General features: G+C 33.6%; 1 protein-coding gene across 2 annotated transcripts in view; it reads right to left on the bottom strand.

Moving 5' to 3' along the window:
• Nucleotides 1-4168: 4168 nt before the first annotated feature.
• Nucleotides 4169-18481, bottom strand: part of LOC106877911 (26S proteasome non-ATPase regulatory subunit 6) — a 27354-nt gene continuing 13041 nt past the window's right edge. Inside the window, exons 1-8 of one of the 2 annotated variants that reach the window (XM_014926962.1) lie at nt 16007-16190; nt 10231-10439; nt 9655-9800; nt 9272-9491; nt 7872-7980; nt 7200-7368; nt 6733-6838; nt 4169-4824 (exon numbers count right to left, since the gene is read on the bottom strand). In XM_014926962.1, coding sequence (XP_014782448.1) covers nt 4756-4824; nt 6733-6838; nt 7200-7368; nt 7872-7980; nt 9272-9491; nt 9655-9800; nt 10231-10439; nt 16007-16151 — 1173 coding nt within the window. In that variant the 5' untranslated portion in view covers nt 16152-16190 and the 3' untranslated portion in view covers nt 4169-4755. Of the gene's footprint in view, nt 4825-6732; nt 6839-7199; nt 7369-7871; nt 7981-9271; nt 9492-9654; nt 9801-10230; nt 10440-16006; nt 16191-18481 lie in introns of those variants that run through there. The other variant, XM_014926963.1, reaches the window with a different exon arrangement.

Genomic DNA, 18481 nt, shown 5'->3' with positions numbered 1-18481 from the left:
ATGTATATATATATATATATATATATATATACACATATGTATGTATGTATATATATGTATATATATATATATATATATGTATGTGTATATGTATGTATATATATATGTATATGTATGTATATATATGCATATGTATGTATATATATGCATATGTATATATATATATATATATATGTGTGTGTATGTGTGCGTATATATATATATACACACACACACACTATTAACTAAGATATCCTGGCAATTAGTGATCAGATAAGCAAATACATTTGTCAATTCATTGCATAGCTTCAAATTTTTTTTTTATATTATTTTACATTTTAATTTATTTTTATTGTCTCTGGCTTCAGTCTTGCCTCTTTATAAATGGCCTTCCTTTAGATCTTGTAACATATACATATATATATATATATTTACACAATGTTTATCACCCCATTTGGCTGTCGTCAAGCATATGTTTGCTTACTGCTGTAACAGGCTAAATAAAGGCTTATTTTTTAATCACTGAACTTTTTTTAATTAATTTTTTGTAAATGCTGTGGTTATAGAAACCCATTCTGTATTGATGAGAGAATAATGTTACAAAGATATTTTATTTGCTCTGTCTTCCAAATATTTAAAATTGATTCTCCCACTTCCTCACAAAAAAGAATATCCCATCTTGTCTGACTTATTAGTCAGATAACTGTTTCCCTTAATACAACATATATTAAAGTCCTTCCTTTATTTTGCTAAATCTATTGAAATGAATGCATGAAAATTGAAAATCTGAATATCGAAAATGTTCATACTTATCAAGTTAATGAAAGGTTATATGTGGAGAACCAAAACAATTTCCAGTTTTAGACCCAAACGTACTGGAAATTTACATTTAAATGGTAGTACTTCATATTATTCTTGCAACAGCGGCATTTTCCGTGGCTCCTTTAATCTCAGCAAGGTCAACATTGCCCTTTTTGGAGTTGATAAAACTAGTACCATTCAGGTACTGGGTCAACGTAATCAACTTACACCTCCCCTCAAAAAACTGCTGGCCTTGTGCCAAAATTAGATAGAATTATTCCTTCAGCTCTTCATCCAATTTTCTTAGCTAAATAAGTATTTAACAGAGGCAAACTTTCTGGTTGGCTAATCCATTATAAAAGTTCATTTAAACAAACAAAATTTTCTTTTGATTATTTAAATCTGAGGAGATACATTCCAACCCATTTTTAGGCTTTCCTACAATTAATGTTCACTTTTAATTCTAGAATGATATAAAATCAACCAAAATAAATTGTTTGGAATTTAAGAATTCAAGAAGAAAAAAATATGAAGCTGTTCTGACAGTTATGCAATCTTGTGTATCTATTATTACTGAACTCACACTTAAAAAAATGTTATTTAGTTATTGTTTGTTTTAGTTTTCTTCCCATAACTTCAGTTTACAAAATTGATAGAGGTAGCTAACATAGTAAAGTAATAGATTAAATGGGTTTCATCCCTGATGTCCTGAGTCTAAATTCTGCTGAGATCAAACTTAAGTTCCTTACTAAATGCAACCTTTCAAGTGACATCTCTTTTTTGAATCAACTATGACTCACCTTCAAGGGTAAAAATGGCTAATTAAAGCATTTTCAATCAACCTGCTACAAAATGCAGCCAATTTTCTTTCAATACATACTGCACAATGTTAACCAAGAAAGGACACATTTCTTAAAAATATGGGACAGTCACTGCTAGAATGTTTCAAACTATAGGTCAGTTCAATCACACTTGGCCAAGAAATAAGCAACAAATAGGCTTTTTGCTGAAGACACCAGTAATTTTTCTTCTTTGCCTAGAAGCATGGCTTATTTTGTAACCTATTATATGCTATGGAATATTTGTTTTCTTAGTATGTTGTGACAGGAGAGATTAGCACTTAGGAATTTTGTTCAATTATTAATATAATCAATGCTTACATTAACCAACTGCTAAACAATGGAGCTTTTGAATAAGGCAATGAAAATACTTGCATAAAAAAGAGAAAAAGAGTAATGAACTAGTACTATTGGTGACCAAAAGGTATTCCTGCAACAGAGAAGGCCCTCCTTTTCACCAAATTATTTTCCATATTTGTAACTTTCCAATGACATATAATAAAGATTTTATTTCATTTTATTAAGCGCACAGCTACACTGCAGTTATACCATAAGCATGTGCAATGTGTCGACCAAAATATGTGAAACTATACCAGCCCAATAAAGTCCAAAACTAAATTTGGTATTATGAAGAACTATTTCTAAAAAAAATTATTAAAAAGTATTTGAAATAAAGCATGTTTCTGAACATTTTAAAACACTTTTTCTTTCCAACATTAAAAGTGGTTTTACATATTATGAAAGAAAGAATGACAATACTATAAAATTATTTAATGAGATCTTTAAGGATTATATGCATCAGAATTTTAAAATACATAATCTCTACAGAACCCCAACTTCATGTGCATTAGAAATATAAATTTTTCATGTCACTGAAGAAAAGGTAAAAATAAAATGAGCTAAGTTTTGTTAGTAAATTAAACTTAGTCCTTTGCATGTTGTTGTCCCTCGTAAACTTTACACTAAACATTTTGCCAAAGTTCTTTCTCGGAACACCACTCCTTTACAATTCACTCAACTCACTTTTCCACAAGCCATCAATTTGTATTGTTCAACAATATCAATCAACTCTATCAATCTCACCAGTTTAGCCTGTGAAGGTCATGGGCATGATCTCTTTTTACAAACCAAAACAAAATTAATTCAAAAAAATAAAAAATAGTTAATTGTAGTAAAGAATTATTTCAAATAAGTATTTTAATGATTGTAAACAACAGAGATTTCATTGGCAATGCTACATATGACTACAATAAAATATCATGCCAGATGCTTTTAATATTAATCAGTTTGGTACATATTAGTTCTGAGTTTAAAATCCAACCAGGAACCTTGATTTCCATATATCTTGTGAAATATGAGAGTAATTCCAATCCAATTTTGTTTTCCTCCACTTCAGAAGAATTCAATATTGTATCATCATCATCATTTAACGTCCATGTTCCATGCTAGCATGGGTGGGACAGTTCTACAAGAGTCAGCCAGGCCAAAGCCTGCGCCAGACTTCTGTGACTGTTTTGGCAAAATTTTTACAGCTGGATGTCCTTCCTAACACCAACCACTTTACAGTGTGGACTGGATGCTTTTAAGTGTATATTGATGGAAAAGGAGGATGACTTATTTATTTATTCAGAAATCCAATTCAAAATGTTGAAGAGTTTTTAAGCTAACTACTCAATATACTTTTCACAGTTATAGTAACAATTTATGTTTTAGTATCTCTAATCTGATTGAAAGAATGGGTATGCCCATCATTATGGCTGAGGGTCAGGGGCCTCAAACACAACTGCTATTTTTCTCCATATATTGCAGTCTCATGCTGCAGCCATATACTCCACCAGGATCCTCCTTGTCCAGTCCTTGAGGTCATTGTTCCAGTTTTATTTTTCATAGCCCAGCCCCTGAGGACATGGGCACAAAGGTTCTAAAGAACCCTGATAATGAAGCAAAAACTATGTTTTAGCCACTTGACCATTATAATCATCTAAGCTAACAAATAATATGCCTGTAATTAAAAGATAGACACAATACAAAGCCTACAATAAGAAACTGGTTGAAAAGCATGACAAGTAGGTTGATACATCACTTAAAATAAAATTAAATCATCATCGTCATTTAATGTCTGTTGTCCACACTGGCATGGGTTGGACAGTTTGGCTGGGCAAGCACGCTGCACCAGACTCCAGTCTGATTTGGCATGGTTTTCTATGGCTGGTTGCCCTTCCTAACACCAACCACTCTGAGAATTATCATGGGTGCCATTTGCGTGACACTGGTATCTGCCACGATTGCAATTTTGCTTGGCTTGATGGTCTTCTCAAGCACAACATAATGCTAAAGGTCTTGGTCATTGCCTCCATGAGACCCAACATTCAAAAGGAACTCAGTGAGGCCCAATGCTCAACAGGTGTTCTTTACGTGCCATCAGCACAGGTGCACTTGGCTTGATGGGTCCTCTTAAGCATAGCTTATTGCCAAAGGCCTCTGTGAGGTTCAAGGTTCAAAGGTAATTAAAAAAGATAACAGACATGATAAATAAAACACAACAAAGGTTTTTGTGAAAAGAGTAAATAATTGAGTCATTTTTATTTAATTAGTAAAATGGTTCTAATAACAGTCAATTATCAGTCAAGAAGTTAATTGATAGACATGAAAATGATTACAGAAGGTATAAATGACTGCAATAGATGTAAATGAATCCCAGCAAAAAAAAACAAAAACAAAACAAAAAAAAGTTAACCAATCCCTTGTTTTAGTTCTGGTTGCAGTACAAAAATTGCTAATAGTATCCACAAATACTCAAGCTCTTAATCTACAGCAAGACTGACAAAAACTTGAAGTGTTCAAATTTATCTTATGGTTACAGAAAATAATTGATCAGTCATGTTAAAATGGTGAAGCAGTTAATCAGAATGGTAATAGTTCATGGTATTTCAAAGAGAGAGTGGGCTAAAGAATTCTTTCCAGTGGGATCCATCACATCTTTTCATGATATGGCTGGAAATAATTTAAGCTGGATTTCTTAAATTATTCTTAATGTAAATATCTCTTTCATATAGTCACTGCATTATATGTACATCATCCTATGAAAGTAAGAACTGAAGCAAACTGACTATTGGAAACACTGGTTCTTCTATTCTCATATGTTGATAACACGGCTCAGTTTCTGGACTCTATTTAAAAGAATATCTCCTTGCCTGATTGTAGCCTAAAATGGATAAATATAAGCGAAATATTAGTGATGTGTATAATTGAATACAGATGAGGAAATATAAAAATAAGTGAAATCACAAATGCAGTAAAATTTGTAAAATATACACCAGTTATGTTCACATACATATGGATCAAAGTTTCAAGTAATCAATAAAATGTTTTTATGCTGTTACTGATATATAAATATGTTGTAGAAAAGAAATGAAATCATTATACGTGAGTAGGGATTTCTGATGACAGCAAATGAAAAAGAATCAGACAAGTCCAGCACCTCTTACAATTCTGATTTTCAGTGGTAAACAAAATAAAAAAAAAAGAAATTATAAATAACACAACCTGTTAGAAAATTACTATCTTTTAAATCTCACAATGTGAGATATTCAGCAACAGTACTTTGTAGTAAAGATTGTTTACCAACATAACATGGCAGTCCTGGTTTAGGACGAATGTTGCTGTAATTTAGCCCCAGGAGACATCATCTCCAGCTGGCTATATGATATGATCTATGTCCTTATATTTTCGAACATGGGAATCTAACACCCCCACTCAGCTCAAAACAATATCTGTGTATCGCAATTTCTGGGTTATTTCTCTTCATCAGCACAATAATTGTTCAGCTAGAGGTGACACAGCCAAATTCCTGTTCGAAATATATAGTTTTCAAAGTGACAACTAGTCACTGATTTATAAATTAGAAAACTATTTTTTTTTAAATCTAACAACGTGAGATACACAGATGTTGTTTTGAGCTAGATTCTCTCGTTCAAAAATGTAAGGACACAGATCGTGTCGTATAGCCAGCTGGAGACGATGTCTCCTGGGGCTAAATTACAGCAACATTCGTCCTAAACCAGGACTGTCATGTTATGTTGGCAAACAATCTTTACAACAACACAACCTGTATTATTAACAAAAATTAGTTTATATAATTTTAATAAAGTAGTGTCAGATGTGAGAAAGTATTGAGAATGATATGATATTGAGAATGAGGAGTGAATTTCCAGGGAAAGAGAGAGGTAACTAGTAACGGAAAAAAAAAAAGAATGAAATATGTGCAGATTCTGCTTTTATGATTAACTGAAAATGTCATAGAATGGTGACGAACAGATGAATAAGAAGAGGAGAAGGCTTGATGGAGACAGATTGGGCAAAAGGGCAAGGCCTAGGAAGTGTACAGATATCTTACAAGCATTAGAAGACAAAAGTTATTAAAAATCATAAAAATTGTATAAAATGTTTATGTATTTGTTTTGTAAGATTCTTGATGTGAAATCATGTGTACAAACAGAAACTGTTATACTTGGGGATGGTCATCTTTAACTGATTAAATACACACACTATTGATTTGATCTTCATTTTAGCATTAATATTATATTTAGTTTATTTGTCAAAGTTCTTCCGTTACCACAGTGACCTCTTCAATGACTTTTTGTTCCACATGTCTACTCTTGTCCTGCCTATTCCATTTTTGGAATAGGCAGGACACGAGTAGACATGTGGAACTGAAAGTCGCTGAAGAGGTTACAGTATGGTGACGAAAGAACTCTGACAAATAAGATTAGCAATTAATCAAAACAAAGTACTTTACAGCCCTGAAAGAGAAGCCCAAACTTTAAAATGCAGTTTTGATGGCTTTATATGTAAGACCACCAAACATTTGTAGTAACTTTGAAGGCTTTATTGAGTGTTGGTAGGAGAAGGTAAGGTACAAAACCCTTTCCTTGGTATGTGTACCTACATGTTTTGTTATTGTTGAAATAAGTAAATTATTTTGTCTATAAATATAACAGACTGTCTTCAAAATGTTAAGTTATAATAACCATTACAACATAGATATGTGAGCTCGAGTACATAAACATCCTTTTTGTTTTTTAATTAAGAAGATTTCTAAAGCAAAACTAACCTGATACTGCCAATTTTTACTATCAGGCCTGTTAGTTTCTACAATTCCTCCAACCTTGTCAATTTTGCAATGAAGTCGACCAGCAGCAATAAATCGAGAGAGTTCCCTACAAAAGATAAAAACATGAAATATTTAAACAGACTTTTTCCATTAGTTATTATAGTTAGAGCACTGAAACATGTGACCAAGCATAGTTGAAATTATGGACACAATTTGCTTCCACATTACATTTATTTATATATGAACACTCCGGCTTTGAGAGATCATTTTCTTTATATTGTTTCCAAACATACTTTCCTCAGTTGAAGTAAAAAAGTTAGAGGATAAAAGTACAAAATATATGAATTTTTTTTTTCAGTTTCATACATTCATCCATCAATTTAGTTTTCTAAGACATTTGTTATGCAACATATTTCAGTTAAAGCAATCAATACATGTTACAGACAAAATATAGGAAAGAAACTTACTGATCTATAAACTCAACAGTGACACCAAATGTCTCAGCCATGTAAGCAAGAGTCAAGCTGCGGTAAGACTCAAGGAGTTGAGAGTAAGCAACAATCCTCATTTCTCGAATATAATAGCGATAATGTGGAGACAGCAAACGATCATATTGCATTGTCTCTTCTACCCAAGCTGCAAATAATACAAAATACAATTATAAAACTTCAATAGGTAGTGATATAGCATTATTTTATATATATATATATATATATATATAGTTCATTCTCAAAGAAACTAAAATCCATTTGGTCCAGCAGATGTGGACAGAATATACAGCTACAAAAAATATAAGCAAATAACCAATGCCAGCATGAAACATGGATGTAAGATGATGATGATGCTGTTACAGAAAAGGATTTGCAACAGAAGAGATGAAGTGGTGAAGAAGAGGTGGGATCAAATGTCAGGATGCCAAGTCTAACAGAAGAATTGACAAAGGATTTTAACAAGCAACAATATGCTGCATAACAGATCCATTCAGCCCTTGCCAGCTCAGAAAAAAATATATACATGAATAAAAGACTGAATGCTGATATTCATTAGCTAAATTACTGATGTCATTATACTTTGCAAAATGCTGAAAATTTGGACATTTCATAAACAGACAATTAGAAAGTTTTAAAAAAATACCTTACCAAGAATCCTAAAGAAAGAAGCATACTGGCAGTCATACAATGAAAATAAAAAGGACTTGACATTGGGTAAGCTGTGTAAAACTTCTAAAATTTCAGATCCTTTGATAACCTGTAAGAAAAAAAAATCATCAAAACTGGTTATATTTCATAAAAAAGTAGTGATAATTGATTATCACATAATATCAATTAATGTTCAATAAAAACTCAATAGATATTCAGAATTTATTTAACATTAACATATTTAATGCAGTGAGCATTAAAAAAATCTAATTAAAAATAATTAAGGGATGAAAAGAAATTAACTAATGACTAACATTTTATTCATTTTGGCAAGGGGGACAATTTCAAATATCTATATTCAATCTCATTCGATTTCCTTAGTAAAGCAGAGACTTCATCTTACATGCTAATGTAGCAATGAGACAATCACTAAGTAGATGTATTATAATGCAAGAGTAGTGGGTGAAAAATTTGCTGATTAAACAAAAGTAGATCAAGATTAATTTCTCTGAAAAGCCATCTACATGAAAAAAAAAGTGCTAACAAATGCAATGAGCAGAAAACAATCCTAATTTGAAATAATTATTTAGAAGTTTATTGCATACACTCCGAGAGTGTAGTGGGTGCTTTTTACGTGCCACCAGCACGGGGACCAGTCAGGTGGTCCTGGCATCAATCACATTTGGATAGTGCTTTTTATGTGCCACCGTCAGGGAGTACTGGTATTGGCCACGTTCGGATGGTGCTTTTTACACGTCACCAGCACAGGAGTCTAAAGATAGAATACAACAGTAATGTTATTACGTGTAAGTTCCATTGTGTAGCTGAATCAAAATGAGACTAAGAAAGTTTTAGCATATAAATAGTTCTATATTTAAAGAATCAAGCTTACTTAAGAAAATAATATTGGGGTCAAAATATATAATGTCGTGTTATCTTTTTCCATGCTGGCATAGGTTGAATGAGACTTCTTGTAACAGCATTCTATAGCTGCATGCTCTCCCTTAATTTTTCAAGGGAGGTACTTTATTCCAATGACCAATACATGTCAAACTCCTGAATAGAATGCTTTGTTTATAGAGGACATAAACCTTAACCAAGTGGTGTCAATGCAAAGACATGAAAAGACTTTCATCTACTACATTTCACTCACAAAGTTTTGGTCAATCCAAGTCTATTGTAGAAGATACTTGCCCAAGATGCTATGCAGTGATATTGAATCTAAAACTACATATTTGCATGGTGAACCTCTTAACCACATAGCCATACTTATACCTATACCTTATTTATGGAAATTTATGAAGAGAAACAAAATGAACTGTTTTAGTTGTTTCTATTGCTGAAAAGCAAAGTTATCAGAAAACCAAACTATGATACCTGGCCAAAACCAGAAAACTTACCTGTTCCCTGAGTTTAGGTCGTTCAAGTGCAATAGTACAACAGAATACAGTATAGGTGACAAAAGTTTGATAATCCATGAGTTCATATGAAGTAAAGGTTGCCACAGTATCCAAGAAAAGGGAAGCAGCCTTTTTAAAGTCTCGTATTGACATACAGTAGACTCCACGGTAGACTTTTAAACGATTACGTCGATCCCAATCACCACCTTCATCAATTAATCTGCAAAGAGACAAAAATGGTAGCATTATTTAGAAGGAAAATAAAAAAAAATACAAAACTAATGTTATATAAACTAATCCTAAAACATCAATATTTTATTTAACAGTTGATAAAGAGAAATAATATTTCTACAACCAATAATTCAGATATATTACAAACTTACGTCTGTGCCTTTTCTAGATACCGAGTGATCAGTTCATGATCCATATAAAAGAGACCAATTCTGATGAGATGAAACACCAAATCTAAACGATATCCAAGTGTAACTGTCTTATCACTTGTCTTCTGGAATTGAGTCAGAGCTCCTTCCTGAAAAAGACAAAAAAAAAAGTGTAATTATATAAACATTATATCCAGATAATGAGCAATTACAAAACGGCAGGAACATAACTATACTTAAATCCAGATAGGCACAGCCTAAAGAATATATCATCTCTTCCAAGGTACTCAATAGATATGGTGTTTTCTCCTTCTTTTCCCCACAGAACTGGCTGGACTCCCGCAACTTCTACTCAGGCACTCCTGACTCACTTACTTCTCCATTCAGCAGCCATATTGTAGCCACTCCCCCAGTGCCTACACTATGCATAATACCCAGTCCTTCCTGGTTCTCTGGAATTCTTTACTTATATATTTTTTTCCTGCAGCTGTCAAGAGGAACATTAATATTAATCTCACAGAACCTGCAAATGTCATGACCACATTACTTTTCTCAAGACCAAAAAAAAATGTTATTCACCTTGTCTCCAATTCTGCTCAGATATTCAGCTTTTTCCAACATAAAATCCCGAACTTCTGTTTCACCAAGATTCTTCTCAGCATCCTCAATTTTTTCATCTATAGCTTTCAAATCTTTTTCATTTGTTTCTTTCATCTTCTTCAAAAGATTTTCATCAAGTTTGAAACCAAGCTGAGCAATACAAACAGTTTCATAAAATGGCGCCATGTCTAAAGAGAAAACAAAAGCATTTCAGTTGTAGTTAAAACATTCTATATCTATGACACATTTAACATTTTAATATGTAGTTAAGTTGGGCTGTATAGGTTTTTGTAAATTTTGCAGGACAAGCTCAAATTGAATGCCAGCTATAGTTTGAGAAAGCTTTCAAAGGTCATAGCTACTGTTCTGTCACTAACTCCATCCCCACACAACTGATGTAAAGTTGTTTCTGCAGTTTAACCCTAAATCGGTTATGACTGTGCAGACATATGATCAAAGATGTTCCAACCATGGACAACCCATCATTTATTTTCAAATATTGTATCCTTCCCATTTTTAAGATGTAGGATGTAACCGGAGAGTTTCAGTTGCTATTTCTAATAAGCAACTACAAAAGGCCCACTCTCATTGTCTCATTAAAAGGTTTACATGGAAATTAAGAATTAACTATTTAAAACAGAAGCTTACTTCCCAATCATGTGGTTTCGGGTTCAGTTCCCTTGGGCAGCACCTTTCGCAATGATGACTCAAAGAAGAAAAAATGCCGACAATATAAGGCTTCAAAGTAACCCTATTCCATAACCAATGCACCTCTACAACTTCAAAATTTATAAACTTAAAAGCTTATCCTCACAAAATCCTCATCACCATCATCATCTATCCATTTTCCATGCTGGTGTGAGTTGAACAGGTTGTCATAGCTAAAGTCATATCTCATTGGGAGCTTCCACTCCTATTCACTGGTGCTTGTTTGTGTCATTTGGCTAGGTTTTTACAGCTGGATGCTCTTCTTATCACCAACTACTTTACAGAGCATACTGGGTGCATTTTCTCATGGCACCAAGACATAGCTAAAGTAACCTCACAACCTAATGCTTTTTCTACTCATTTGCCAATCACTTTACTAGGTGCATTTTTATGACAACATCATTACAGAAGTTGTTTTGGTCATCAGTCACTGCAAAGGGAGCACAGATGGGAAGCAGAGGTGGCTGTTGTGCAAAGGAGGGAATGTGCCTTGTACATGGAAAATGTAGAGTACTCAGTAAACTTACACATGTTGACAGAGGAAGGGAGAGAGAGAGAGAGCAATGACAACCGAAAGGCCAGAAACCAAGCAAAAGTTTAGGCACAGAGAGTACTCAAAAGCCTTAAAGTAAGGGTAAATGATGGGTAGTTCAAAGGAGAGTGATGGCTGATAACACAAAAGTGCAAAGTTAATGTGCATGGGTAATGGGGATCAGGGTAATTCAATGCTATCTTTTATAACATAGGCTTAGTGAAGAGTAAGGAAATCTGTGTAATGAGGATTATGTAATCAGTACAGAAGGTAGGAGATGAGGTGGAGAGCTATGAGTGATGACAAAAAGAAAGAGAGAGGTGAGCAATAGGTAAATGAAGGGGATAGGTCCAAGCTGATAACAGGAAGAGCAACAAGCCACAGAAAATCTGCCTCAATGAATTCTGTCTGACCTATGCAAGCATAAAAAATTAAGCATTTAGCACAATGATGATGATCATCATATCTTAATTAAATTTCATTAAATTCTTTCCAATTCTTAGGACTCAAAGTTTCTTGAAAGGTTACCATAGCTAAAGGAACACATTAAATGCGTCAAACCATGCCAACATGCATTGAATTTACTCGTGATTAATGATGATAAAGTTCAAATATGAAAACGTTTGAGGGTTAGACATGGAGTGTTACCAGATCTTAGTTGAAATACAGTCTTTGACTAAATTAACACAATTTTGATAGAAAGTTTTAATCTAGATTACTCTAAAGCATGATTAGTTTATATAATAAAACCAAGACTGTCTCAGAGAGACTGGTATCAAATAGGTTAGACAGATTTGATATAGAAAAAATAAATAGTTAAACTAATCCAAGGTAAAATACAACAAAAGAAAATATTGTTAGTCATCTATCACTAACCACATTTCTAATAAAAATAGCAAAGCTAAAATCTTCAAAGAAAATCTGTTCTTCATGCTGATACCGTGAGAACACTTTATTTTGAATAGATCACTGAGGGAGTCTCTACATTGCCACTTGATTTGTTAGAAATAGAAGCCAAACCTTCCTCAAATCACACCTACCTTAAAAAAAAAGACAATGGATACTATATCTGAAAATAGGTGATATTATTCATGATTAGAACATCTTTGATCATAGGGTTGCACAATCAGGTCTGAGTGAGAGTTAAAAAGAATAATTTGTTTTGGTGGGGTTGGGTAAAGAAACAGTAATCATAATTTTCGAAGGCCCTCTTAGACTGGTTAAGTTGATATAGATCAGTGGTTCTCAACTGAGGCCCATATTAGAGTTTGTTGTCAAAATTTATGTGCAATAAACTGGTTATACTTCTACAATGCACAAAATATTTTAACTATTTTTTATACAATTCCTGATAATATTTAATTCTAAAAATACAATAGGGTTTTTTAAACATCAAATATCTATGAGGGTTCACAGATAAAAAAAATCATTGGACCCACTGATATAAATGATATTCAATTTGAACTTCTCTAAGATGACTCTTGAAGGAAAAGAATTACAATGGACTGCAGTTTTTGAATGAAAAGCAGTACCAAATATTTAGTGCACAATTGGGTAGAGGTGTGAGTGAAAACAATAGAGATGATGAGTAGTAAGTGCAGACGAAGGAGACCTATGGTCAAAGGGATTTCAAACCATGACCATTCAATGTTATTTTTAGATATAATAAATCCAGAAATGCATTATCTGTCTTATATTCTTAAAAAAAAAGGTGTGATTTAAGTTAGATTTAGCTGCTATTCTAGCAGGCTGAGCAACCATGTATAAATTCCCTTGTAGATAGAATCAGAGAAAAGAGTGTTATGTGAGCAAATAGTTGGAGGAAGTTGACAAATTTATCTTTTCTGATCAGTCAGAGAAGCTTCTTTTTTTTTTTTTTTAATATATGTGATCTAGGATTAAAAGTCATATCATACCTAAAATATGAATGAACAGTATTGTAATATGGACTGAACTTAACTTTGTAATCAGTCAGCAACTGACCAAAACATAAGATATTTTCTATCTCTGAAGAAAATGCCTATCCTTTTGTATACAATTTTGGTTATATCAAAGTTGTATGTTTGCTTTGAGAGCTCACTGGAAATTTCAAGGGTTTCAGTTGTATTATATATATACATAGGGATTGTCTCATTGATACATGCAGTGTTTGGTAATACTGAAAGAGACTTGGTTATATCCTTATTTGATGATGAATTTGAGATTCATGGAAGCAGTAACAAGTTTTGGAAAGGTCTCTGTTACATGTACAAAACACGTGTTCAAAAAGTTTAGCAGGGGTGAAAATTTGTGTTATATGCAATAAGAGTAATTGTTGTTAGAAATATGAAAAACAAGTGTGGTAGACATAACTGAACTAAAGCATACCAAGTTAACAGAATGTGAAAGAAAGAGCCTCATCATTGCATTGGCCATAAGAGTAGTCAAACAGGAAACTTTTGATACAAAGGGATATGAGACAGACAGAGCACATATACAATTAGAAGGTTCTTGTGTTAACTTCAGGGGCAATAGCTTGGCTTTCATAGAAGTTGACAGACGGAAAGATCACTGATGTCTGAGTGTATGATGCAGGAATGCTGATTTCTAGCAGAACTGGTTCTATGGAGACTATATTGATGGTATAAGAAAAGGGAAAGAAACTGAAGGTGCTAAACAGGAAGGAGTTGGCTGCTTACAGCTGTCAGAAATGTTATAAGAGTGAGCAATAGAGTGGTGAGTAAGGAATATCGGTATTTTTGAAGGAGAAGTATTAATCATATTTCCAAAGCTTGGGTACATCACCAACCAGGACTAAAGTTATTTTCTAACCAGGAACAAAACGCCTAAACTTTTAGATGCAGTTTTGGTTATATCAAAGACGTGTGTGAGTGAATACAATACAAATGATGAGCGGACGGGAGGTTGTTGTTTATACCCAGGTGAACCTTGATCAAGATGTTTTGCAAACAACTTGCACATGCAAGTGCTACCAGTCGGGAACTCCGCATACCGGAACCCAGCAAGTGTATAGGGTCATCAGGAGAGAGTGCGTACCGTTTCGGGGCCTACCTCTCTTGATCAAGTAGACTTATGGTCAAAGACATTTCTATGACAATTGTCTTGACATCGTGTGAATGTTGTAAATGAGTGTCACTCTCATACAAGTAGTGTCAATCATTTTCAATCTTCCGTGAAAACATGTCTGGCCATGAAGAAATATTACATTGTTTGGAAACAAGTGAGGGTTGGCCACAGGATGGGCGATTAAACGATGATGGTAATGATCTATCCATATACAAAATAACAAGGCAGGGTTCTTGAAAATAAGTTCAAGCCATTGGTTAGGCTCACATGCTCAAGAAGTCTTTTATTAGAAAATAGTCTTACTGATAAGTTATGCCTTTCAAATGAAAAAGCACAATATATTTGAGTGAGTGAAAACATTAATTCTGGACTTTGTAATATTAAATGGGGGCTAATGCAGTTTCGCACTAACACCACCAATGGATAAAGCCAGTCTATTAAAAGGAAATATCCGAAATACAAATATCCCTACTAAAACTAAGGCATTTTGTCCAGCATTTCCACTTGAATATTGTGCCTCTGTCGAGGAATAATTATAGTGTTTATTTTTGTAATTGTAGAGGTATCAAAGACCACGTTATCCGATGTGTCCTTTCTGTTCTTGAAACAGGGTGTGTAGTTTTAGGAAGATTTAGCAACTATTTCCTATAAATTAGTCCAAGAAACTTGGGATATACCTAAATTATAAAAAAAATATGCTTTTGGAACGAAATTAATGATAAAGAACTATTAGATTTACAGCCATTATGAAAACCATTTTCAACAAGCCAATGAAGGAGCTCTAATTGGTCGCTCGATCTAGTAGAAATAGCAGCCATATTTCCCTTAAATCATACATTGTTGTCTTTAAAATATATATACGTTAGATAATATACTATGGAGGGAAAAAACTGGATGTTCATAACTGGAGTACATTTCATAAAATGACTACTAGTTCAGAGTTGCCTTGGGAATGAAAACAACTATTTTCAGAAAGGTGCTTCAAGCTTGTTAAGGATACACAGAAGAGTGGCGATCTTCGGCACTTTTGTACTGAACACTATTGAAGAATGGCTTATTACCACTGACAAAGAAATAATTTTGCCTTGTAGAAGTGAAAATAGAAATCAAACGTAAAATTTGAAAAAAAAAACAATCATAACAAAATAAGATGAAAACAAAAATCGTAAAATCATAAAGCAGAAATTATCCGGTAAAAACGTATAAGAATGATGAAGCAGTTTTCAAACAACCCGTGTAAACTTAGAACTCGTGCTGTTGGTGCCTCAATACTTTCAATATTTTGAATTAAAGTGCCATTATATACACACATATGCATATATATATATACACGTATAAAATATATATGTGTACGCATATTTACACAATATTAAAACAAAGATTTTAGTGGTACATGCATGTGAGCTTAGTCAACGTACAAGGCCGAATCATTCATCTCAAAACACTTACTGTCTTCTATAACTTTATCCATAATTTTTTTGGCGATTGACGCGTCATTTTTATATTTTTTGGTACTCAATAGAAATATTGATTGAGCAAGTTGAAGGTCTGGATTTTTAGGTAATCCTTCTTCTTCTAAATTTTCTTGCGGCATGTTGGCGTTTTTCTAAATGAAAAGTAGATTCACCGGAAACTACAATACAGCAGAAAATGCAAGAATGAATCAACTTTTCTCTGATAAAATTCAACTTCGCTTATTTTTTTAAGATTTCAAAATCATTTCAGTGAAATTTCATATTAATTTTAAATATAAATTATAGATAAATTTTGAATGATTTTATTAATCAACCCAAAATAATATCAATACTGCTGTTGCGTATGAAAGTAAATGTATGGATGGCTATCGGTTTTAAAATATTGCTTCAAGAATACGAGGCTTATATTAGAGTTGTTTTTATTTTCATTATACATTTTTACATTTTACTTATTTCTTGACTATTAGTTTTCTTTTACTTATTCGGTTTTTTTTTTTTGGTTTTTTTTTTTAGTGGATAGCTATAGGTAAAGAAGAGACTTTTAAGATATTTCGCTGTTGACTAATGAATACCATATAGATTCGATTTTCTAGCGGCGATCTTTTAAGTTTAAAATGTTACTTTCACTTCAGTCAATCAGCAGCTAGTATTGTTTTATTTGATAGCCGGCTAGGATTTTTGTTCTATTACAGAAATCACTTCCAAAATACAAGAATCAAGATTGTTATAGCTATAACAATACTGTCTAAATTTCTTTAATATTATTGTTATTGCTACCATTCATTCTTGAATTGAATAACTTACATTATTTTACTTCAAAATGTAGTCTCTCACCGTCTTGTTTTAATCAACAGTACTGGGAGAACAAAAAATTCCAACTAATTACACTCTCCCAAACGCAAGAAATGCCTAATTGCAAGCCAAAATATCCCCTGACACACACACACACACACACTCTTTCTTTCTCTCTCTCTCTCTCTCTCTATCTATCTATCTACTTATCTATTTTGTTCGTCTATGTTCCACTCTCTGCTTAACAACCAGTGTTGGTTTGTTTATGTCCTGGTAACTTAACAGTTTTGGAAGAGAGACCGACAAAATAAGTACCAAATCTAAAAAAACAAAATTACTGGGATCGATTTGTTCGAGTAAATTTTTCGAGGCGGTACTCCAGCATGGACGCCGTCCAATGACTGAAACAAATAAAAGGTGTGAGAGAGAAAGAATGTGTTATATATTCATTTATTTGTTTCAGTCATGTGACTGTGGCCATGCTGGTGCACCGCCTTTAGTCGAGCAAAATCAACCCCAGGACTTATTCTTTGTAAGCTTATTCTATCGGACTTTTTTGCCGAACCGTTAAGTCACGGGGACGTAAACACACCAACATCGGTTGTCAAGCGATGGTGGGGGGACAAACACAAACATAGACACACACATACATATATATATATATATATCATCATCATCATCATTTAACATCTGCTTTCCATGTTAGCATGGGTTGGACGATTTGACTGGGGATTGGCGAATCAGATGGCTACACCAGACTCCAATCTGATCTGGCAGAGTTTCTGCAACTGGATGCCCTTCCTAATGCCAACCACTCCGAGAGTGTAGTGGGTGCTTTTTACATACCACCGGCACAAGGGCCAGTCCTGTGGTACTGGCAACGGCCATGCTCAAATGATGTTTTTTACAGAGGTAATGCAGTACGATCATTTCATGCAACTCCATTTAATTGAACAATGCAATCATTACATCAGTTTAAATGCAGAGCAATCCTCAGCTGCACAAAGACATAGAATTTAATTAAATTAAAACAGATGGACGCATTAGTATAATTATGCCTAAAATCTCCAAGAAGTTAAGGAGATAGACAAAGAACATACTGCCTTCACTCCAGCATAGAAGCTACAAACTGCATCTCATCTAAACTAACTCTCTCCCTAATTAGTAGGGCTATGACCCTCTCTGTGACTTTCATTACCTGATCCAACAACTTGATACCTCTGTAATTATTTGTATCTAATGCATCACCTTTACCTTTGTAACAGTTGATTACAGTGTTGCTACACTAGTCATTGGGTATGACTCCTTCATGTATCACTTGATTGACTATATGGGAGACTAGACTATAGCTGACACCGCCCGATATTTTAAGCATCTCTGTGGTGATTCCTGATGGGCCAGGGGCTTTCCCTGTCTTCATACCCTTAATTACTTTATCTTGTGTGTGTGTGTGTGTGTGTAAATATACATACATAGAGAGTAATAAACATTTTCCATGCTCACGTATGCTGGATGGAATTCATTGAAGTAGATGTTTTACAGCTGGATGCCCTTCTTGTCACTTAAGTCTCACCTATTTCCAAGCAAGACAATATTTCCTTATGCCCAGATATGTTTTCATGAAACGGGCAGGGAACACTGAGGGAATCGGGGGCGT

Source organism: Octopus bimaculoides, chromosome 2, assembly GCF_001194135.2.
Source record: "Octopus bimaculoides isolate UCB-OBI-ISO-001 chromosome 2, ASM119413v2, whole genome shotgun sequence".
Lineage (NCBI taxonomy): Eukaryota > Metazoa > Mollusca > Cephalopoda > Octopoda > Octopodidae > Octopus > Octopus bimaculoides.
This window is presented reverse-complemented; position numbering and strand designations above follow the sequence as displayed.